This window comes from Solanum verrucosum, unplaced genomic scaffold, assembly GCF_900185275.1.
Source record: "Solanum verrucosum unplaced genomic scaffold, falcon-dt-bn FXZP01000280.1, whole genome shotgun sequence".
Classification (NCBI taxonomy): domain Eukaryota; kingdom Viridiplantae; phylum Streptophyta; class Magnoliopsida; order Solanales; family Solanaceae; genus Solanum; species Solanum verrucosum.
The window spans coordinates 2,296,955-2,315,852 of NW_026019982.1; the positions used below are offsets into that span (position 1 = coordinate 2,296,955).

The window sequence follows — 18,898 nt, forward strand, 5'->3', positions numbered from 1 at the left end:
TACACCATTAACTGGGATGATTGGCTAGCATTTCCTGGAGATTGGAACTTCACTGCAAGAGAGTCAGAAACATCCAGCATCAAACAATTCACACACACACAAAAGAAAAGAGAGAGAAAGATGCTGCTTTTTATCATCCAGCAAATATATAGAAGTTTTTCTAGCAATCTAGCTTACATATCATATATATGACTACGGACTCAATTGTGGATCATATTGATCTCTCTAGAAAAGAGGACCATTGCCAATGTCACCAGTCAAGAACCAATGGAGCTATTTCCTCAACAGAGAAACATCGGCAAACATTTAATCTTTTTATTCCTTCACTGCAGAAGAAGGAACTGCTGAATATATGCACAAACTATCAAAAAGAAACAGAAACTCACATTCAGGTGTGTGAATTATCTTTCAGCAATCTATCAAAAGAATTATCTGAAGAAGTAAATCACAAGATATTTGAAGTAGCAACACCTTTGGTGGATGCAAACGCTCTTCCACGGAAATTCTGGACAACAATAGCATATTACGCAAGCTGATCTTGTATACCAAACTAAATCTTTGTAACAAATATAACAGGTCAAAGAGTATATTTTTCTATTAGATCTTCTAAGGAGGTTGCATTTGTACAAAATGGAGTATAATTCCTGTTAGAGTGTATTAAAATATTGAGATATTCACTTGTCCACAATCCGTGAAAAAAGTTTAACAAAGTAATATGAACCATGTGGAAACCAAGTAGGAAACCGAACTCTTGACCTCTTCAAATTTGATAGATGATCTCGAGACATACAAGTTAAAATCTAAACTAGATTTCCTTTGCTGCTTCTACTGACAGCAAGTTCAACATCGTTACACACAATGGAATGACTTCAGAACCTGTGTATTTAAAAATTGCTAGGGAAGGACATCTAGTAGTTTAACCAGGATCGGTATCCACAATCTTTACTCCTTGTCTCTCTCTTCTCAACAACCTCACCCTACTAACATGAATAGCTGCTCTAGAAATTTGTCTCTTTCTCTTTTTCCTCCCTAATTGCATCGTACTGGTGCATCCAAAGGAAGACTTCATGTCAATGACTCCAACTTTTTCAGATCTTTTAATTCTGAGCCTCTGGCATAAGAGCTCTGATGCTTGTTGGATTCGACAAATGCTTCCAAAGTGGTAAAAGGGGTCAACATTACAAGCAGATGAAGATACGATGCCTTTGATATTAATTGGTTTGACAAACTCAACAAATTTTTGTAACTCGGGAAAGCATGAGTGATCAGAATATGGAACTGTATATATGTAATGATCATGTCTCCCTGAACTTAATGAACCTTCATTTGTCTTGCTTGAGGTACTAGAGGTTGTAACACCTGTGTGCCACCTGTTATGAAGGAGCAACGGAGGAGATTCCAAGGAAAGTTTTTCCATTCCTCTGAAAGCTTTTGGGGCCCAAGGGAGACCAGATGGCATGATCCCTATGGTCGGACGCATTGTATTTAGTCCCTCCAGAGTCTCAATGTTAAAACTATAACGAGGAACAGCACGAATCCTTGTTACTGAAGTTTTTGTCGTAAAGATGTCATGGAACCCAAGAAGATGCATAGTTTGTAAGCGTTCTGGCCACACCCAAATCTGCAGGACAGTTGAAGAGCAGTTGAAGCACAAATACTTGACAATGGGTCAGCAGTGTCCAAGAGCACATAATAGAAGGAATACCATTTTTAGTTTCAAACACAAGTATACGAATAATTTTCAGAAGGAAACAATCTGAAAATTTACTTACTAGGTGTAACTTGAAATTGAAATTTTTAGAGCAAGAAGCAAATATTTAACAACAGAGAGAGAGATGATATCTACTGGTATCCTACGTTAGTATTACTACCTCCAAACAATAGAACATAGAAACTTATTGCCAGGATAACCGCATTTCTACTGACCATTAAGATAAACTTGTAAGTTCTGGTAACCTTTGGATCTCATAATATTGACTCACCAAAGAAATTGTAGTGTTGATTATGTTGTAAAGGTATATCGTAAAGGTAGGAAAGTACCTTTGTTTTCAGGACACGTGATATGTACAGCAGAAGATTTTCTTTCCCTAGTGTGTCAACAGCAATGACAACATCATGATTAGGATGAGAGGATATGATGCTTAAAACCTGGAATCATTTATCAGAAATTAAGCCAATTTGTCAATATTATATACTGTAACTTCATCAAACATGTTTCATACGGAAAAGAAGCAAAATCATTAAACAGCTTCTACAAGTTGGAACTTCACAGCTTGAGATTGAAAAGGGAACTAAAATTTATAACATGGCATAAGACACAGGATGGTTGATGATTTTTACAAAATACCAGCAATAAAAGCATATGTTGTACAGTACAATAAGTGAACTACTGGATAAATCCATAGAAAAAAGCCACACATCTAAGCAAAAGACTTTTTAAAATTGTACTGATCAGAATAAACTTTTGATGTAAGAAGATTATGCTAAAGTAAAGTTCAACAGAGCTTCAGGGATACAAGGAAATGATATTCGTAAACAAACCATATTCATTGAATTAAACACTCAATCAACTGGTCGCAGTACACCAACAATGTCTTTACACAAAAAAAATTGCTGCCAAAAAAGATAGAAATATGAAAAGGGCATTCACCTGTCTAGCAGCAACTTCGCGTGAAGGAAAACAATATGTTGGGTTACAATAAGTATTATCCAAGTAAAGCATGTCGAGCTGTACATCCTTCATAGCTTTAAGCAGCATGGTCCTTCCAGTTTGCGCTCTCTCACTTGTGCTCTCCCAACGGAAATCCCCAGTATAGAGTGTGCAGCCAAATTCACCACGAAACAGATACATTACTGCTCCTGTATCAGTGCTTATACTTTAGAAGAAATGGGACAACCTCTAGCAATTTAAGCATGATAAGATGTAAGGTTCTGTGATGACAGGAATGAGATTCCAAGAAAGTATAAAGGCCAAACTTCTGAAGACCTAAACACTACAAATACAGTTTTAAAATACTACAGAGAGATACAAAAATCATGTCACCTCTTCTTTAACTTTACAACAGCATATAAACCACCCCCAACACACAACAGCACCACCAAAACCCCTCTTTTGCCCCATAACAATAAGGAGAAAAATGAACAACAAAAAGGTTCTGAATATTAATACTCCAAGAAATATATACTCACCATTAGAAAAGGAATCACTACCACTTCATTATACCCATAGTTTCAAACGAAAATGGGTCAATTTATATACTTCAATCATTAATATAACAGTACTAAAGACTAATTGTCAGGTCAGCAAAAAGAATCGCCTTTTAGAACTAATTTTGTCTGCGAATACCTATTCAAGTGTAAATTGCAACTACCCATTAATCTTATTCCAACAGTAAACTGCAGAGATTGAATTACATGAAAACTTGCATCACATGAGAAATTAATCAAACACTTAGTGTGCAAAAACAAAACAAAATTGCGCCTATTACAGCTATATACCAGGGCAATGATGTGCATCAATAGCCATGAAAGAGACAGCAGTAGAAGAACCCGAGGAAGGAGATAGTAGAGAAACAGAGTGCCATTGACCAATTTCAACAATGTGAAGAAGAGAAAGGTCGAATCCTGGGAATTTAATGGGAAAGAGCTTAGCAGTAATGCGGGAGCAGTAAAGGGGTCCCCTCGACCATTTCGAAGTGAGTCCACTCAAATGATCGGCATGAAGGTGAGTTAGAAAGTAGACTTGGCTTCCAGCAGTCCAACGATCCACTGATACCATTCCACTCTCCATAGATCCCTCCCTGCTTCAATGAATATCAACTATTCTGCATAATTGCGAGTTACGGGCAAAGAATTTCTTGATTTTGAGCGTGTACGCTTACACGGGGATAATCCAGATGGGAGATTGGGGGTAATTTGAAGAGAATTTTGGTTGGCGGGGAATTGTGATTTGAAACTTCAATGGTGGCGTTATTTTTTGTTTGTGGGGAAAATTCGGGAATGAGGATTGAACCCAACTTTATATGAACCAAGATCTATGTAGTGCAACGGCCTAACTAGTCAATCTTAAGTAAAAATTAGGCAAATCACATAGTATAAGAAAGAAATTACTTCTTATCCATACTTTTTCATTAATTACCAAAAATTCCTTTTTTAGTGTCTTTCGGATACATAATATAGCAGCGCGGATACTTTAATTAATAAAGGGCGGATACTTAAATTATTAAGTTGTTGGCACGGATACTTTAATTAATAACGGGCGGATGCATAATATAGCAACGCAGATACTTTAATTAATAACGGGCGGATACTTAAACTAATAAAGTATCCGGTTAAGTTGAATTGGGGGAAAATAAGGGATTTTTGTATTTTAGTAAAAGAGTAGGAAATATTGAGAATAGGTAAAGTAATGTTGTGTACTTAAGTAATTTTATATTAGATTTTAAGTGAAATATACATATATGTATTTTTGGCTATTAGTACATTGAAATAGGAAGAGAGGTAAGTGAAATAGGAGGGAGTAGAGTGAGATAGTATATGTATTTCAAATATATATGAATCATATTAGAAATATGTATCTAAAATATTAGATATATTTTGAAATACAGATACATAGAAAGAAAACCGAGTAAGCGAGGAAGAGAAGCGAGTGAGATTGGAGAGAGGTGAGTGAGAGAATCAAATATATGTGAATCAACTGAAATATAATGTATCTAGAATAAACTACACTTAACTTTGATATAATGTATCCAAGATACATGTATCTAGAGTCTAGACACGACAGATACATGTATCCGAAGTTCAAATTCTGATAAAATTCATAATATTGAAAACTCGCCTGAAGGAAAGTAATTTGATCCTAAACTTATGAAATTTGTGTTATTTGCCTCAATTTATATGATGTAATTTGATTGGACCTGTAATTTTAAGAAAGAGATTTTTTAGAAAAACTTGTGGTCTAAATCATGTGGCTATAAATCTATCTTATCAGGTATAAAATTTGTATTTATTTTAAAATTAAATTATTACTAAATATATTTTTTTTTAAACAAACCAAAAAAAAAAGTGTGTTAAATTGAGATAAAGAAGTAGTCAAAACCCGCGAATCCCGAAATTATGGAGATATTGAAGATCTTGACTTTCGGACAAAAATTGTAGTCTATTCGGGTGATACAGAAATTGTAATTCTACTATATGTCTATATTAGTCTTATATAACCACTTAATTATACAAATATTCCTATTATAAATAGAATCAACTCTATAGTTTGAAAATAATTACATATTTAACTAATTAATAATTTTTACCAGATTTTAAATCAAACACAACACTTCTTCAGATTCCAAATCAAATATATATTTGATACGTGTATTTTTAATACCAATGCAAATATGTAGGGAGAGATGTGAGAGAGAGAGTCAATGCATCCAAAATACAAGCAAATCACTGTTAAATAAAGTGTAATTGAAATAAATTATACTTAATTTACCCATATATATACGAGATACATGTCAAATATTTACATTTGGTGAAGTAAATGTGACACTGAAGATAATTTCAAAAACTAAAATGAAGATACACAATTAAACGTTAAACTAGTAGGGTTTACATTATTTACTCTACATAATCACTTAAAGCTAGCTCATAAAAAATTTATCCGAATCTCTTTTAAATTTTTTTAATAAAAAATTCTAATTTTACCATCGCGGTGGATGATCCCACCCCCAATCTAGTCTCTCAACCTCGTAAATATGCAGGTCGCTCATGTCCATTTCATGTTAGGAGACAAGAATTGGATAAATCTCACAATGTAAAGTCCTTTTCTAGTACTCTTACTTCAGCTAAAGCTAACAAGTGTGTGTTCATATATATTTTGCATCATATAATATTCCAAAAATTACACATTACGTCCAAAGATATTCTCAAAAATATTGACTTTCACAACTAAATTTTAAAACTTTGCTTTTAGTATACTGTAGTAAAAATGTTATTCGTACCAAAAGAAAATATCTAATTTGAGTTAAATGCATAATAATTTTAGCGTCGAGAATATCAAAAGCTCTTCATTATTTTGTCCTTCATATATTGTTAAAAATTGACACTGATTTATTGTGTTTTCTCCAGATATGTTTAATCGTGCCCTCTTCATTGATAAGCTTGACAATCATTAAGCAATATGTTTCCACTTATATTGCGTCATAATATATTTGGTTTTGTGACATTTAATTACTTTTTGCTTGATGATCAATACTTCTAAATTAAGGTTTGAAACATATTTCATCTTACATATATATATTACAACAATCACTTTTAAATGATCATCCCTAAAGATTAATTTTAAAAAACAATATTTTCAAATCACATTGTAACAGTTATCAATGTTTAATTTTATCTCTTGGGGGGAGACCAAGTAATTAATTAGTTTATCTCGTATAGAAATATAAATTTGATTAGAAAATATTTCAACAATTTCTCAAAATTGTATGACTCATGATATTACATCAAATAGTAACACAAAATAGGACAAATAAATAATAAATCACCGCAACTTCAATCTTGAATATTGATTCATTGTTCACCTTATGTTTAAATGACCATGAGGATCGATCAGTAGCTCAAAATATCAATCGTTACCTGTTTTTTAACTGGTAGATCGTTGAAGATCATATTAATATATTGAAGGTAAGAAAAGAAGAAATGAAAAGGCCGATTATAAGATAAAAGAATACTCTCTCCATTTCATATTAATCGAATTGTTGAGACATTTTTCATTTTTCAAATTAACTTAATTGTTCAATTTTCAAGATTACTTTTAAAATGTTTTTCTAATTTTACCCTTCATTAGTTAGTATTGGAATTAGTTATTAATTAATGTTTAGTTATTTTAATCATAATTTTGATAATAATTAATAAGGATAAAAATAGAAAACTAAGCCTAATTTATGTCTTAATTTTCTTTTTTTAAAGGGTGTGAAACACCTTAACAATTCAATTAATATGAAATGGAGCTTTGTCAATAAAAATGAAAGTTTTGATAATCAATCATTAAATTGATAGGTCAGAAACAAAATTCTTAATGAGTATTAATAGTTCAAAAGTGAATGGACACGTGGACGATCTAAATTGGAGCCCTAAGCTTATACGTCTTTGCCGCTACGTTACTGGCATTTATTATAGGAAAAAAAAACGTTCTGTATATGATGAAAAAAATATTAAATGTTTTTCTTAATTGTGCATGCAAAAACACGAGATTTTTGCAAAAATGTTTTTGTATGGTCACTTATAAATTTAATTAAAAGAAAATGTTTTTTTAGATTATTTACGTATAAATATTTCATACAAAAAAAATTTAAAACATATAAAACTCAAATATATTTATTTCTTTTAAGTTTGTTTATTAAAGAAAATGACATATATAAATTTGTTACTTTCCTTTTTTTAATATATAATTTTACGCTTATAAAGATACTTCCTCCATTTATGTTTATTTATTCATAGTAGACTCGATTTATTCTTTAAGAATTAATGAATTAAATGACACTTTTATTGTATTACTCTTAATTATTATTCTCTCAATTCAATAACAGTTGTTCACTATACTATTTTGGGATGTCCAACAATGCTTGTCCACTTTATCAAAATCAATGGATAATTTTACACTTAGTTTCTAATTTATCATTATCATTAATTATATAGTCATTTATGTATTACATTTTTCAAGACATTATATTTATTATATTCAAATAGTGATAAATAATCTTTTGTTTGTAGGTTCTTAAGAAGCGTACAAAGTAAATAATAGACATGTATTGTTGGACAGAGGAAGTATAAAAGGGTGTTTGGATTGACTAAAAGTTAGTCAAACCTATTATTAAGTCAATTTTTTTATTTTTGAAAGTGTTTGACAAATATAAAAAATAACTTAAAATAAGTTAGAAAGTGTTTGACGATGTCAAAAATGGTTGAAAGTAAGTTTAAAACCAAAAGTAGGTCCCCCTACTTTTATTTTTTGACTTAAAAGTCATTTCAATTTGATTTTTTATTTATGACTTAAAAGTTACTCCCTTCGTTCCATTTTATATGTCATACATTTCTATAACTAGTTGGTTTATAATACTTGTCATTTCATGAAATCAATGCATAAATTACCATATTGTTCCTTTGTTACCATTGTGAGTTATTAGCCTTGAAAATATACATTTGACTAACTTAGAAAAACTAAGTAAATGATTAATGTTCATTGGTTAAATTAATTAATCAAAATAAATTAATTCATATTCATTGATTGAAAACTTGAGTTCCAAAAAAATTAAATAAGGATAGAAGGGTAAAGTTACATTATTTCTTAATGCAAGTGCAAAGTAAAAATGTGACATATAAAATGGGACGGAGGAAGTACATTTTAAGTCAATCCAAACGGACTCTAAGTCATCTAAATATTAAGAACAAAATTAGATTATTAATTAAGTACTAATTAATAATAAGAATAAATTAGGGTATTTATCTCTTGATTTTTCAAATTAGGCAAGTATTCTCTCTATTATTTTTATTTGTCTAATATTTGACTAGACAGACTCTTAAGGAGTAACTAATAAAATTATAATTTTACCATGTCACATTTTGAATATAATAAATTCAATCCATTGAGAAATAACTATAACTAATAATAGTTAATTAGGAACTAAGTGTTATATTATTTCTTGATTTTTTAAACTGGACACTATTTTTGATATAATGGATAAATAAAAATGAAGAAGAAAGTAAGAGATATTTATTTTTAGAGTCGGTTTGAATTGACTTTTAGCTTATAAGTTAAAAGATATAAGCTAAGATTTCTAACTTATGACTTATTTTTATAACTTTGACTTAAAATCAAGTATATTATGGATAAGTAAAAGTGAACAAAGAGAGGCGAAGGTTTCTTTTATATCAATAGTGTGTCGGGGAGGTTAGAGAAGATGAATTGGATCAAGAGGCGATACTTATGCCTCTTCTTTCTCGATAGAATTTCCATCATTTTCCAGTCTACGACGAAGAAGACTTAGGCACCAAACATGTTCTACCCTTGGCCGCCATCGGTCATTAATAATCTTAATTGACTTGTCAATACTATCTAATTTATTTATTTTTATTTTCCATATGATGTCATTACCCACAGCCAAAACAACGTCATGCATGCATAATATACTTTGGTAGTTATAGAAGTACATTTTTAAATCAATATGGATTGTCGTACACTGGTGGGAGTGTTTCACCCTTAATCAGAGGTCTCGGATTTGAGCCCTGGGTATGGAGAAAATCATATTGGGAGCACCACCCCCGAATGAGCTCTGCAATGCGCGATCCAAATTTAGTCGGAGCTTCAATGTGGACTCGAAACACCGGATGGGAAACCAAAAAAAAAGTACATTTTAAAAACATGATTTAAAAAAAAAAAAATCTTTTTTCCGTTATAGACTTTAATTATTGTAAACCACCTTGAGAAGAAGGTAACTTAATAGTAGTATTTTTTAATAAATAAAGTACTAAATAAATTTAGAACTCATTGTCTCTCTTCAATTGCTGTGATAGCTTAACCAAAAAAAAAAACTCATCATCCTCCATGACTCAACCACCTCTAAAACTAACCAATTCCCTTCTCATTTCCCCCAATTTTTCACTCTCCGCCGCGCACCGTCGCGTCGCCATTGCCGTCGATCTCAGCGACGAGAGTGCCTACGCCGTTAAATGGGCCGTCCAAAACTACCTCCGTCCAGGAGACGCCGTCATCCTCCTCCACGTCCGACCAACTTCCGTGCTCTACGGTGCAGATTGGGGAAGCACCTCCACCTCCCCTGCTCATAAAATCGAACGAGATTATGAAATTTTCACCAACAATAAAGCGACTGAATTAGCTTTACCTTTAGTAGAAGCGAATGTTCCGTTCAAAATTCACATAGTGAAAGATCGGGATATGAAAGAAAGGCTGTGTTTAGAAGTGGAGAGGTTGAGATTGAGTGCGATGATTATGGGAAGCAGAGGATTTGGGGCTAATGATATCAGGGGAATTATTAGTAAAGGGAAACTTGGGAGTGTTAGTGATTACTGCGTGAAAAACTGTATTTGTCCTGTTGTGGTTGTTAGATACCCACAAGAAGATGAATATGGCGACGGAGCAGTGGAGAAGAAGGCGGCGGTTGAGGCTGAACTGCCACCGGTACCGGAGGAGGAGCACGAGTATCATGATGCTGATGATGAGCTAAAAGGTATATGTTTTAATTTGTTTGACTTGATTCAGAATACAATAGTTAAACTAACTAATGTTCAATTTGAATTTGATACAATTTTTTTAGTGTATTATAAATTACAATATTTAATAATACAAATTAAAATAGAGAAATTACAATTTTTATTAGAATTTACATTTATTTCTTTGTGAGTTTTAAGTTATGAGGACTCGCAACAAAAAGGAAATGTTCATAGCGATAGAGGTGACTTAACAATCTAAATTCGACTTTTAAGGTTTTTAACATTAAATTCATTACAACTTTAAAATAGGTAGGTGATGTGAAATTTGCTGCAAATAAAGTGGATTTTCACACATGAAATTTATGCACCGCATTAAAAACAAAAGTACTAAGTTTAGATGAATCATATCTTATATGATGACAAACAGAGGTAGTGTGGAGGGGGAGTGTCTGTATTAAATATTTGATACAACAACAGAACACTCCAGTGGAGTATGGAGAGGGCGATATGAGATGTTTTCGATAGATTTTTGGCAAAATCATTAATATTTGATATAATAATAATAACCTACCTAATGTAGTCTCACAAGTAAAGTAAAGGGAAAATAGTGTGCACGTAGACTTTACTCCTATTTTATAAAGATAAAGAGGTTGTTTCCGATAAATTATTAGCATAGCATAGCAAGTCAATTAAGTACTAAACGTTCTTCTCCTTTTTTTTGCAGGTGAATGATCTAATGCTGTGAAGTAGATGGATATCTTGATGTCTAGATTTTTTTAATGCAGGATGTATTTATATTTTATATATCAATTGCTTAAATTACAAATTAAAAATAAAAAAAATAAATTATGTTGGGTTTTAAGTATGGCGTGTGAATAGGAAAGGGAATGAAATTAAATTTTGAACAAAGTTCTTTTTGAATGAAACTTTGTCCCTCATAAAAGTAAGACTTATTGTAATATGGAAAAGGCATAATACATAAATTGGACCTTTAACTTGGCTTCAAATTATAACTTTGACCTTTAACTTTGTGAGTGACAAATAGGCACTTTAACTATCCAAAACTTAAACAAAAAAACACTCGGATCCTACATGGCAAAATGCGTGAAATACACTCAAATTAGGCACGTTAGATGTAAAAATCGAGGGGGCCAATAGTAAAAAAGACATTGAAAGGACAATTAAACCCTCTTTCTATTTTTTTCAACAATTTTCTCCTCTTTTTTGCATTATTTGTTGTTCACTGCAAAAAGCAAGTGACATTTAATTAATTTTTTGTTATTGCAAAAAAAAAGTTTTTTTTTTGGCAAGATGGGTGAGTATACACTTTAACTATCCAACCTTTTAATAAAGGGAAAAAGGACAAATATACCCCCCGAATTATCATAAATGGTATCTAAATACCCTCTGTTATACTTTTAGGACACTAATGCCCTTACTGTCTAATTTTTGGTATGTATATATCCTTTTGACTAACGGAGGGACACGTGTCTCAATCTTAAAGACCTACCCGAATTTTATTTGATTTTACCCATAATTAAAATACCCACCCAAATAACTTGAAACCCACACTCAAATTATAATCCAAAAATATCCCCAATAATCTTCACTTTTGTTACCCATTCAATTTTCCAAATTAGACCTTATATGAAATTTCAAGAGAAATTTTAGTCTGAACGAAATTGCACGGAAAGGGCAAAAAAAAAATTTCGCTGTCGGCAACGGTAAAAGAGAAGAACCCAATCTGGGTATTGTAGGAAAACCCATTTTCTTGATTTAAAATGATTTTTGTTGTTGTTGAGTGAAGAGTTTTGCTTCAACTGCCATGGAAATAGACCTAGGCAAAGATTAAAGCGTTCAAGTTGACTGAGATTTCCGACAAAATTTGAATCTGCTCATCAATCTAGACCTCAAAGTGCTCAATTTAATTTTTTATGAAGCATTTCGATCTTGGAATTCGTCTTCTAATGTAGTGATAGGTTTTAGATTTGACCTTTCTGATAAAATTTTGATATTTTCATCAATTTAGTCTTCAAAGTATTCCATTACTTCTTTAAGCATAATAGGACTTATAATTTATTGATTGAAGTAGAGAGAGTTCTTACCCCAAGATTGATTTTTTTTCCTTTGGAATTTGAAAGTTTATTTATGTTAATTTTCTGATTTGATTCTTTGATATGCTTCAGTGTGTTGCTTTTCATTTGAGATGTATGTTGTGGCATGTGGTATCAAGATTTGAGTTCTTTTAGGAATGGAAATTATTTTTATTTTTGAAATGGGCATATGAAGATTTCGGGTTATAATTTGGGTTGGGTCTTAGTTATTTGGGTGGATTATTTAATTATGGGTAAAAAAGAGCTATAACCCTTGTATATTAATTAAAAATAATTTTAATTTTTTTTTTAGTTCTAAAATGGACCTGTAAAGTATTTAATTAGTTGGCAGCCACTGATTGGCTCACTAATACACGTGGGAGCATTTGCATTTCAAGCTCTTTGCCTCCAAAAATCGCGTGTTTATTTATTAAAAGGTTGGATAGTTAAAGTGCCTGTTTGTGCACTATGAAAGTTGGAGGTCAAAGTTGAAATTTGAAGCCAAGTTTAGGGTCCAATATATGTATTATGCCTATGGAAAAACACTTCTAGCTCTTAAAGAGCTGTCTGTTGAGAATGGCAAATAAATTGAGTGATAAATTTTTTGGATCAAATATTTTCTTTTATTTTAATTTTGTGAATTTTTCTCAAGTTTTTCGTCAAAAACTTACCTAAATATACAACTTATTTTTACTATATTTTTTAAAATTTCATACCATTTGAAAAAATTACAAAAATTCCTACTTTACGCGATGTATTGATCGGATACATTTGCGCCGATATATTGGTTGAATACATTCCTTTATGATGTATTGGGACATACTTGATGTATCAATATGTTACTTTACGCGATGTATCAGGACATTGAGGGATGTATCCGAAACTGAGACGTGATGAATCTGGTTTCCACCAAGTTTAAGAGATTTTGTAATTTGAAAAAGAACAAAAATAAAATGTAATTAGCTCTTAATACTGTGAGATCTGTGTAAAATCTACTATAATATAATTCCTACACGCATATATACACAAATAATGTGATTTAATCTATACTAGAGATGAGAAGAATCAGATGAAAACTTCATAGTTGATAAAAAGCTTGGAGCACAAGAATATCAATATATAGCCTTGATATTGCCAAAAGCCAGCCCTTTATAAGTGAATAAGAACTACTTAGTGTGTTTGGTACGAATGAAAATGTTTATGAAAACAAGTAGGTTACTTTTTTTTTTTTTTAATTCGGGTAAATAAAGAAAAAAATATTATTCCAAAAATATTTATACGTAATCTAGCTAGTCAAGGGGTGGGGTCATTATGTGGGTGACTGAACTTGAAATGTCACTTGTACAAAAAAAAATAAAAAATCATCCGAAAATAATTGAAGATTTCAAGAGAACAAAAAATCATTATTGAAGGACATTAGTTCCCCAATTCAGTAGGCATAGGCATAGGTAGATTGAGCTCGAAAGATAAAGCAAGTATAAATAGCAGAGAAAAGAATATAGATGAAGTTGCAAATAATAATAAGAGGAATTACTTCCCATATTACGTCGTATCAATTTATCATAATTAAATATTTTAATAAATTATCTATACAAATATATATGTGAACACCACAAATTTAGGTGTGAAAAAAAAAATTCCTTCTTTGGTTTAAACTTTAACATCAACAAGACCAGACACTTTTTTTAATCTAATTATGAATAACAAATTAAAGATTACGTCGACATATCACATCAAATATTGTGGTCAACTTTTGAGTTACGCATGATCACTCAATATCTTAAAATAAAAATAAAAAACAAAAGGCCTACAAGATAATTAGCACGCCTGTCACTACACATGTCGTTAAAGCATTAAGGTTAAACAAAAGATTAAAATAATATAATCCTATTCTTAACAACATAACATAAGACGACCAAACAGCAAAACACGACACCCTTAACATTAAAATGCCTAATTGTACCAAAATATCCTTAATCTTTGTAATCTTAAAGAACTGTCAAATTGAGAAAAACACAAACTTTTTTGAAATGTAAGGAAGTCTACTACCGAGGGGGTAAAAATGTATGCAAACCTTAACCTATAACTTCGGAGGATTAAAAGAAACTATTTCAAATAGACTCTGACCCTCAAGAAGAAAACATGAGAGCAAAATGGAGCAACAGATGGCAAGAAAACAATGAAAAAAAAGACATAAAAACAAGACATGCAGCATTATTTACGGAGTCTGCTATGTACGATGCTCAAAATCTTGTATATCTGTTATGCTTTTTGAAACATTTTTGCCTTGTACAAATCTAAGCTAACATCTAAAGAAATAATGATACAGAATGTACATCCCATTAGAATATCTATACACAAATCCTGTCAACGATTTTCGAGACCTCCACAGGCTTCTCTAAAAAGGCCATTACGAGGCTGTTTTTCCTCCGATTTCAACAAGGGGAAAAATTGGCCATTTCAACCTGAATTTTCTGAAACACCAAAAAAACACTCGTCGTCTAACCTAGGAAAATCAGCCCAACAGCTTCTTTAGACTTAGCAATCTTAGCTGCTTCAGCTATTTTAAGTGCCATCATTGCTTTGTAAGTTGCTAGATCAGCGTTCTCCATCAGCTGCTGCGCCTTCTGTCTCATCCTAACTGCCAAATCCTCCGACTTGTTTGCAGCAGCTTTTGCTTCTTTCACCTTCAGTACTGCATTTTGTTGCTGTACAGCATCTTTCTCTGCAACAACAGCTGTTTTATAATAATTTCATATTAGTCTTCAATCGAGTAGAAAACATCAACATACAAATAGCAAATGCTGTATACCGACTGTTCAGCAAATATAACATTGTTCAACAGTCGTAGGTCCAGCACAAGAAACCTTTGTTTATACACACATACATAGCAAAGACTACTAACATATCTTTGTTTATAGTGAACACAAATTGGGAAAACTTGAGGAAAGAGCTTTTACAGGTTAATATTTTTTTTTTCAGAAAAGTAGGCAGAACTTGAAGACATAGCCTCAGAACTTACAAAAAAATTAAACAAGCAGCCATACTAGCCTAGTTAAGCCCAAGCATTAACATGGGCAAGGTTAAAACATGGCATTGGCTATTGCACAGCATCTAACCACTCTAATGTAGAATCTCTCTTAAATTGCTCGCAAGTAATTTCAACTTCCATTAACAGCTACTTGCAAGAGTCTAGGAGTAAACATGCAGTACAGATCTCAGTTAGGACAACAAGAATTCTGATATAAATAAAATTGAATACACACCTGGTAGAAAAGGCCGATGTTTGCCTCTACCAGCTTTGCTTCCTTGCCGTTTGAAAGACCTCTTCTTCCGGAAAATAGATTTTGGGATCACTTGAGTTCTCCTTGGCTGGTAACACTGTCAGGAAAAATCATTGTGACCTTCAGATAGCCATAATATGATGTAGATAACCATGGACCGACAATTGTATCAGAATAATGAAAAGGATAATTTATAAAAAGAAAATAACAGATTTTTTTATGCTTTGCTTAAAGAAGAGGAAATGTCAGTGCTAAGTTCAAATCTTTTCTTTTCTTTTTTTAATGAAAAATAAATTTTGTATTCCCCTACAATTATTGTCACAATGTTGCAGCTGAAAACTTCTTTTATAAAATTCTGACTTGATTAGAGTTGTAACAGCAATCAATAAAGCATCTTTTATATTCTTTTGCTTGCTCATAAACCAGTCACGTCCAGTAAACACCACTTGGTGAAAATGTTGCCTTTTTTATACAGTTAACCCATTCACACCCCCACCCATGAGCCCACTAGTAGCCCTTTTCAGTTTGCTCCTCGGTGACTCAAACCCCACCTCCAGGGTTGGCAGTGGAAGGTCCTTACCACTAAGCTATTGCTACCCTGTCAGATTGGAGACCAATTCTTCGTTACAACCCATCACATCCTCAACAGAGAATGTGGATGCAAATCTCAAGTCACTTATCACATTTATTCTATAATTATAATACCAAAGGGACATATTAATTCATCCTGATTGGTAGTGCAGTTCTGTCATTCATAAAAAAGAGAAGAACAATTGGTCATCTAGATAACACAAACACATTATGGAACAAAAGAAGCTTTTGTCACTTCTCCGCAAATTGCTTTACCTAGGAGAGATGAGGATGTATATCAACTTCTTTCAGGAGAATTAAACAGAAACTATACTCCATGCAGAAAAAACTTGATAGTAGTCAGAAGACAAGTGTATAAACAATTTTACTTCAATTCAAGATCTAGAATACAATTGCTTCCAATATTATCATTAAGAAAAATGTTTCTATTGAATCATATCACTTTTACCTGGAAAATTTTTATCAGGGAAGACCGGTTTTGCTTCCTCTTTTTCGACCAGTAATTATACACAGCCTCTACAATCTCTTTCTTTTCCTTATACGGGCAACTACTAACAGCAGCTTTCTCATCAGAGTAATCATCTGGATTACAATAGAAGCCTTTCTCAAAATTATCAATCAGTAACTCAAAGCTGTCAGCTGAAAGGTGATCATTTTCCAGACTAGGCTGATCATTAAAGTTTATCAGCCATTCTTCATCATCACCATCCATGTCATAGTTAGCTGTACTCCTTGCTAATGCCCTTGCTAGTTCATCATCGTTAACAGTGATGTATGAAACTGGCCGGGCAAACTCGGGAGGATTGCTCTCTGCATAGCCTGATACTTCACGTACACCAGGAACAGGAATGATGCTCACCGCAGGGGGCTGTACATTGCGATCAGAACATCCTTTGTAAAGTTCCTTGAAAATCAACCAGTCTTGCCTAATTGGAAACTCTAACTTCCAACCATTATCCCCAACCCATATTATGTCATGAGTTACACGGTTGGAACTACATGGCCTCATCACTTTTTCAGTAGTAAGATTAAATCTCCTCACACCACCTATCTTCACTGCTAGAATCCATTGTTTTGCAGCAGAAAGTTCCATACCAATGACGGCGCCTTCTTCTCTGTAACACTTCTCTGGTTCAATAACCAATACGTTTGCCGAACAACTCGTTGACTCTATATTCTGTGTCAATCCCACCAAAGCAGATTTTAGTTCTTTGACGCTTGGCGTGGAAGTTTTCTGTCGTGAACTTCTAAGCTCATAATGAGGTGTCCGAGAGGAAAATCGGAGGCCATCACGTCTGAACCTTAACCTGTCAGAAGTCAAAACACCAGTGGCATTCTGTGTGCCAAAGGAAGAATGTCTGCCTCTCATTGACCTCAATGAGCTTCTCCTCTTCTGGATATTACGACTGTTCCTTGGCTGCAAGTGCCGGGCAGCTAATTTAGGAAGACCAACAGTTGGGTTAACCACTTCAATCTTTTTAGAATCATATGCTCCAGGTGCGACTACATCCAATCCAGACTGAGTATTCACATCCAATTCAGACTGAGTTACTGGGGTGAGGCAAGATACAAGCTCCTTGTCATTAGTCACCGTAACTTCATCAATGGCAACTGTAGGTTGCATGACTAATGCATATGACATGGGAACAAATCTGAGAAGCAAGCTTGAGTGCAGGTATAAAAAGAAACACGGGACTGTAGAAAAGTCCAGAGTAAAAACAGGAACTGAACACCTGACGCCAGAGATAACACAAGCTCCAGTTTTGATTTTCCTGGGAGTCTGATCCTGAGTTCCAGAAACAGGAAAAACAACAATATCAGCCACAAACTCCCTAAGATTAAGACATCAAAGAAACAAAAGAGAATGGGAAAAATAAAGGATGAGGGCCAATAGTAACAAAAGATGACTGATTTACCTTGAAGAGGAGGATTCCTTGGAATGAATAAACGTTCCTCAGGGGTTTTGAGTTGATGAATCCAAAGATTTGCTGCAAACTAACAGTCGACCTCCTCAAATACATTAAAATGCAATTCAAAAGGCAGGAAACCCAATTACCGCTTCCATATGATGTATTTACAATAACAATGCCACTTGAAACTTGGCCATCTTCAGATTTACCCGAATCCTTAGCATAAGCTGATCTAACTTTTTTCTTCCTTACAAATTGCTTGCCATACCTCCTAACATCTGTTAACACTTCCCCTTTCACAGAATCATGCCTTTTCAAGTCCACCCTTTTCCTCTTCCTCGTATATACAAGTCCCCACATCCGATCTATATTGCTATTCGGACTAATGGTCTCCACCACAGGTGCCTCTGGTGACTCCAGTTCATCCATAGACTTACTATCTACATCAATATCCATTTCATCAGCTTCAAGGTTCAGAGCAACTTCCTTCTTAAGCCACCCGTTTTTCTTGCACCTAGTGGCATCAGCAGCACCACCACCACCTACATTGTCAAGAAGCCCAATCCACTCATCCCTATGCTTTGCCCGCTTAGCCTCACCTGGAGTTGACAACCTCCGCCCTGACCTCAAAACCCTTGTCCCAAAAATCCTTGTAGTTCTTCTCATCCCACCAACCGAAGGCATAAGTGCACGCACCTCAAAAGGCAGTACCCCTGCCCTCGAACCAATTTCCCTCACTATTTCACTGCTTTTCCCACCCCAACAAAATAAGGTTGGTACTAAAGTTTTTTTT

At 33.3% G+C, this 18,898-nt stretch overlaps 3 protein-coding genes across 3 annotated transcripts; 1 reads left to right on the forward strand and 2 right to left on the reverse strand.

Moving 5' to 3' along the window:
- Positions 1–698: 698 nt before the first annotated feature.
- Positions 699–3,950, reverse strand: LOC125817413 (uncharacterized). The gene is made up of 4 exons (XM_049496944.1): positions 3,499–3,950; positions 2,651–2,859; positions 2,041–2,148; positions 699–1,621 (listed from the first exon to the last, which is right to left on the reverse strand). The coding sequence occupies exons 1-4, from the start codon at positions 3,788–3,790 to the stop codon at positions 917–919; spliced, it is 1,314 nt and encodes a 437-aa protein (XP_049352901.1). The 5' UTR covers positions 3,791–3,950; the 3' UTR covers positions 699–916.
- A 5,599-nt stretch (positions 3,951–9,549) lies between these two features.
- On the forward strand, positions 9,550–11,035 carry LOC125817386 (universal stress protein PHOS32-like). Its single transcript, XM_049496916.1, has 2 exons — positions 9,550–10,244; positions 10,952–11,035. Exons 1-2 carry the CDS (start codon positions 9,602–9,604, stop codon positions 10,957–10,959), a joined length of 651 nt encoding a protein of 216 aa, XP_049352873.1. The 5' UTR covers positions 9,550–9,601; the 3' UTR covers positions 10,960–11,035.
- A 3,520-nt stretch (positions 11,036–14,555) lies between these two features.
- Positions 14,556–18,898, reverse strand: LOC125817353 (uncharacterized). The gene is made up of 4 exons (XM_049496884.1): positions 18,112–18,898; positions 16,644–17,981; positions 15,587–15,701; positions 14,556–15,057 (listed from the first exon to the last, which is right to left on the reverse strand). Exons 1-4 carry the CDS (start codon positions 18,787–18,789, stop codon positions 14,822–14,824), a joined length of 2,367 nt encoding a protein of 788 aa, XP_049352841.1. The 5' UTR covers positions 18,790–18,898; the 3' UTR covers positions 14,556–14,821.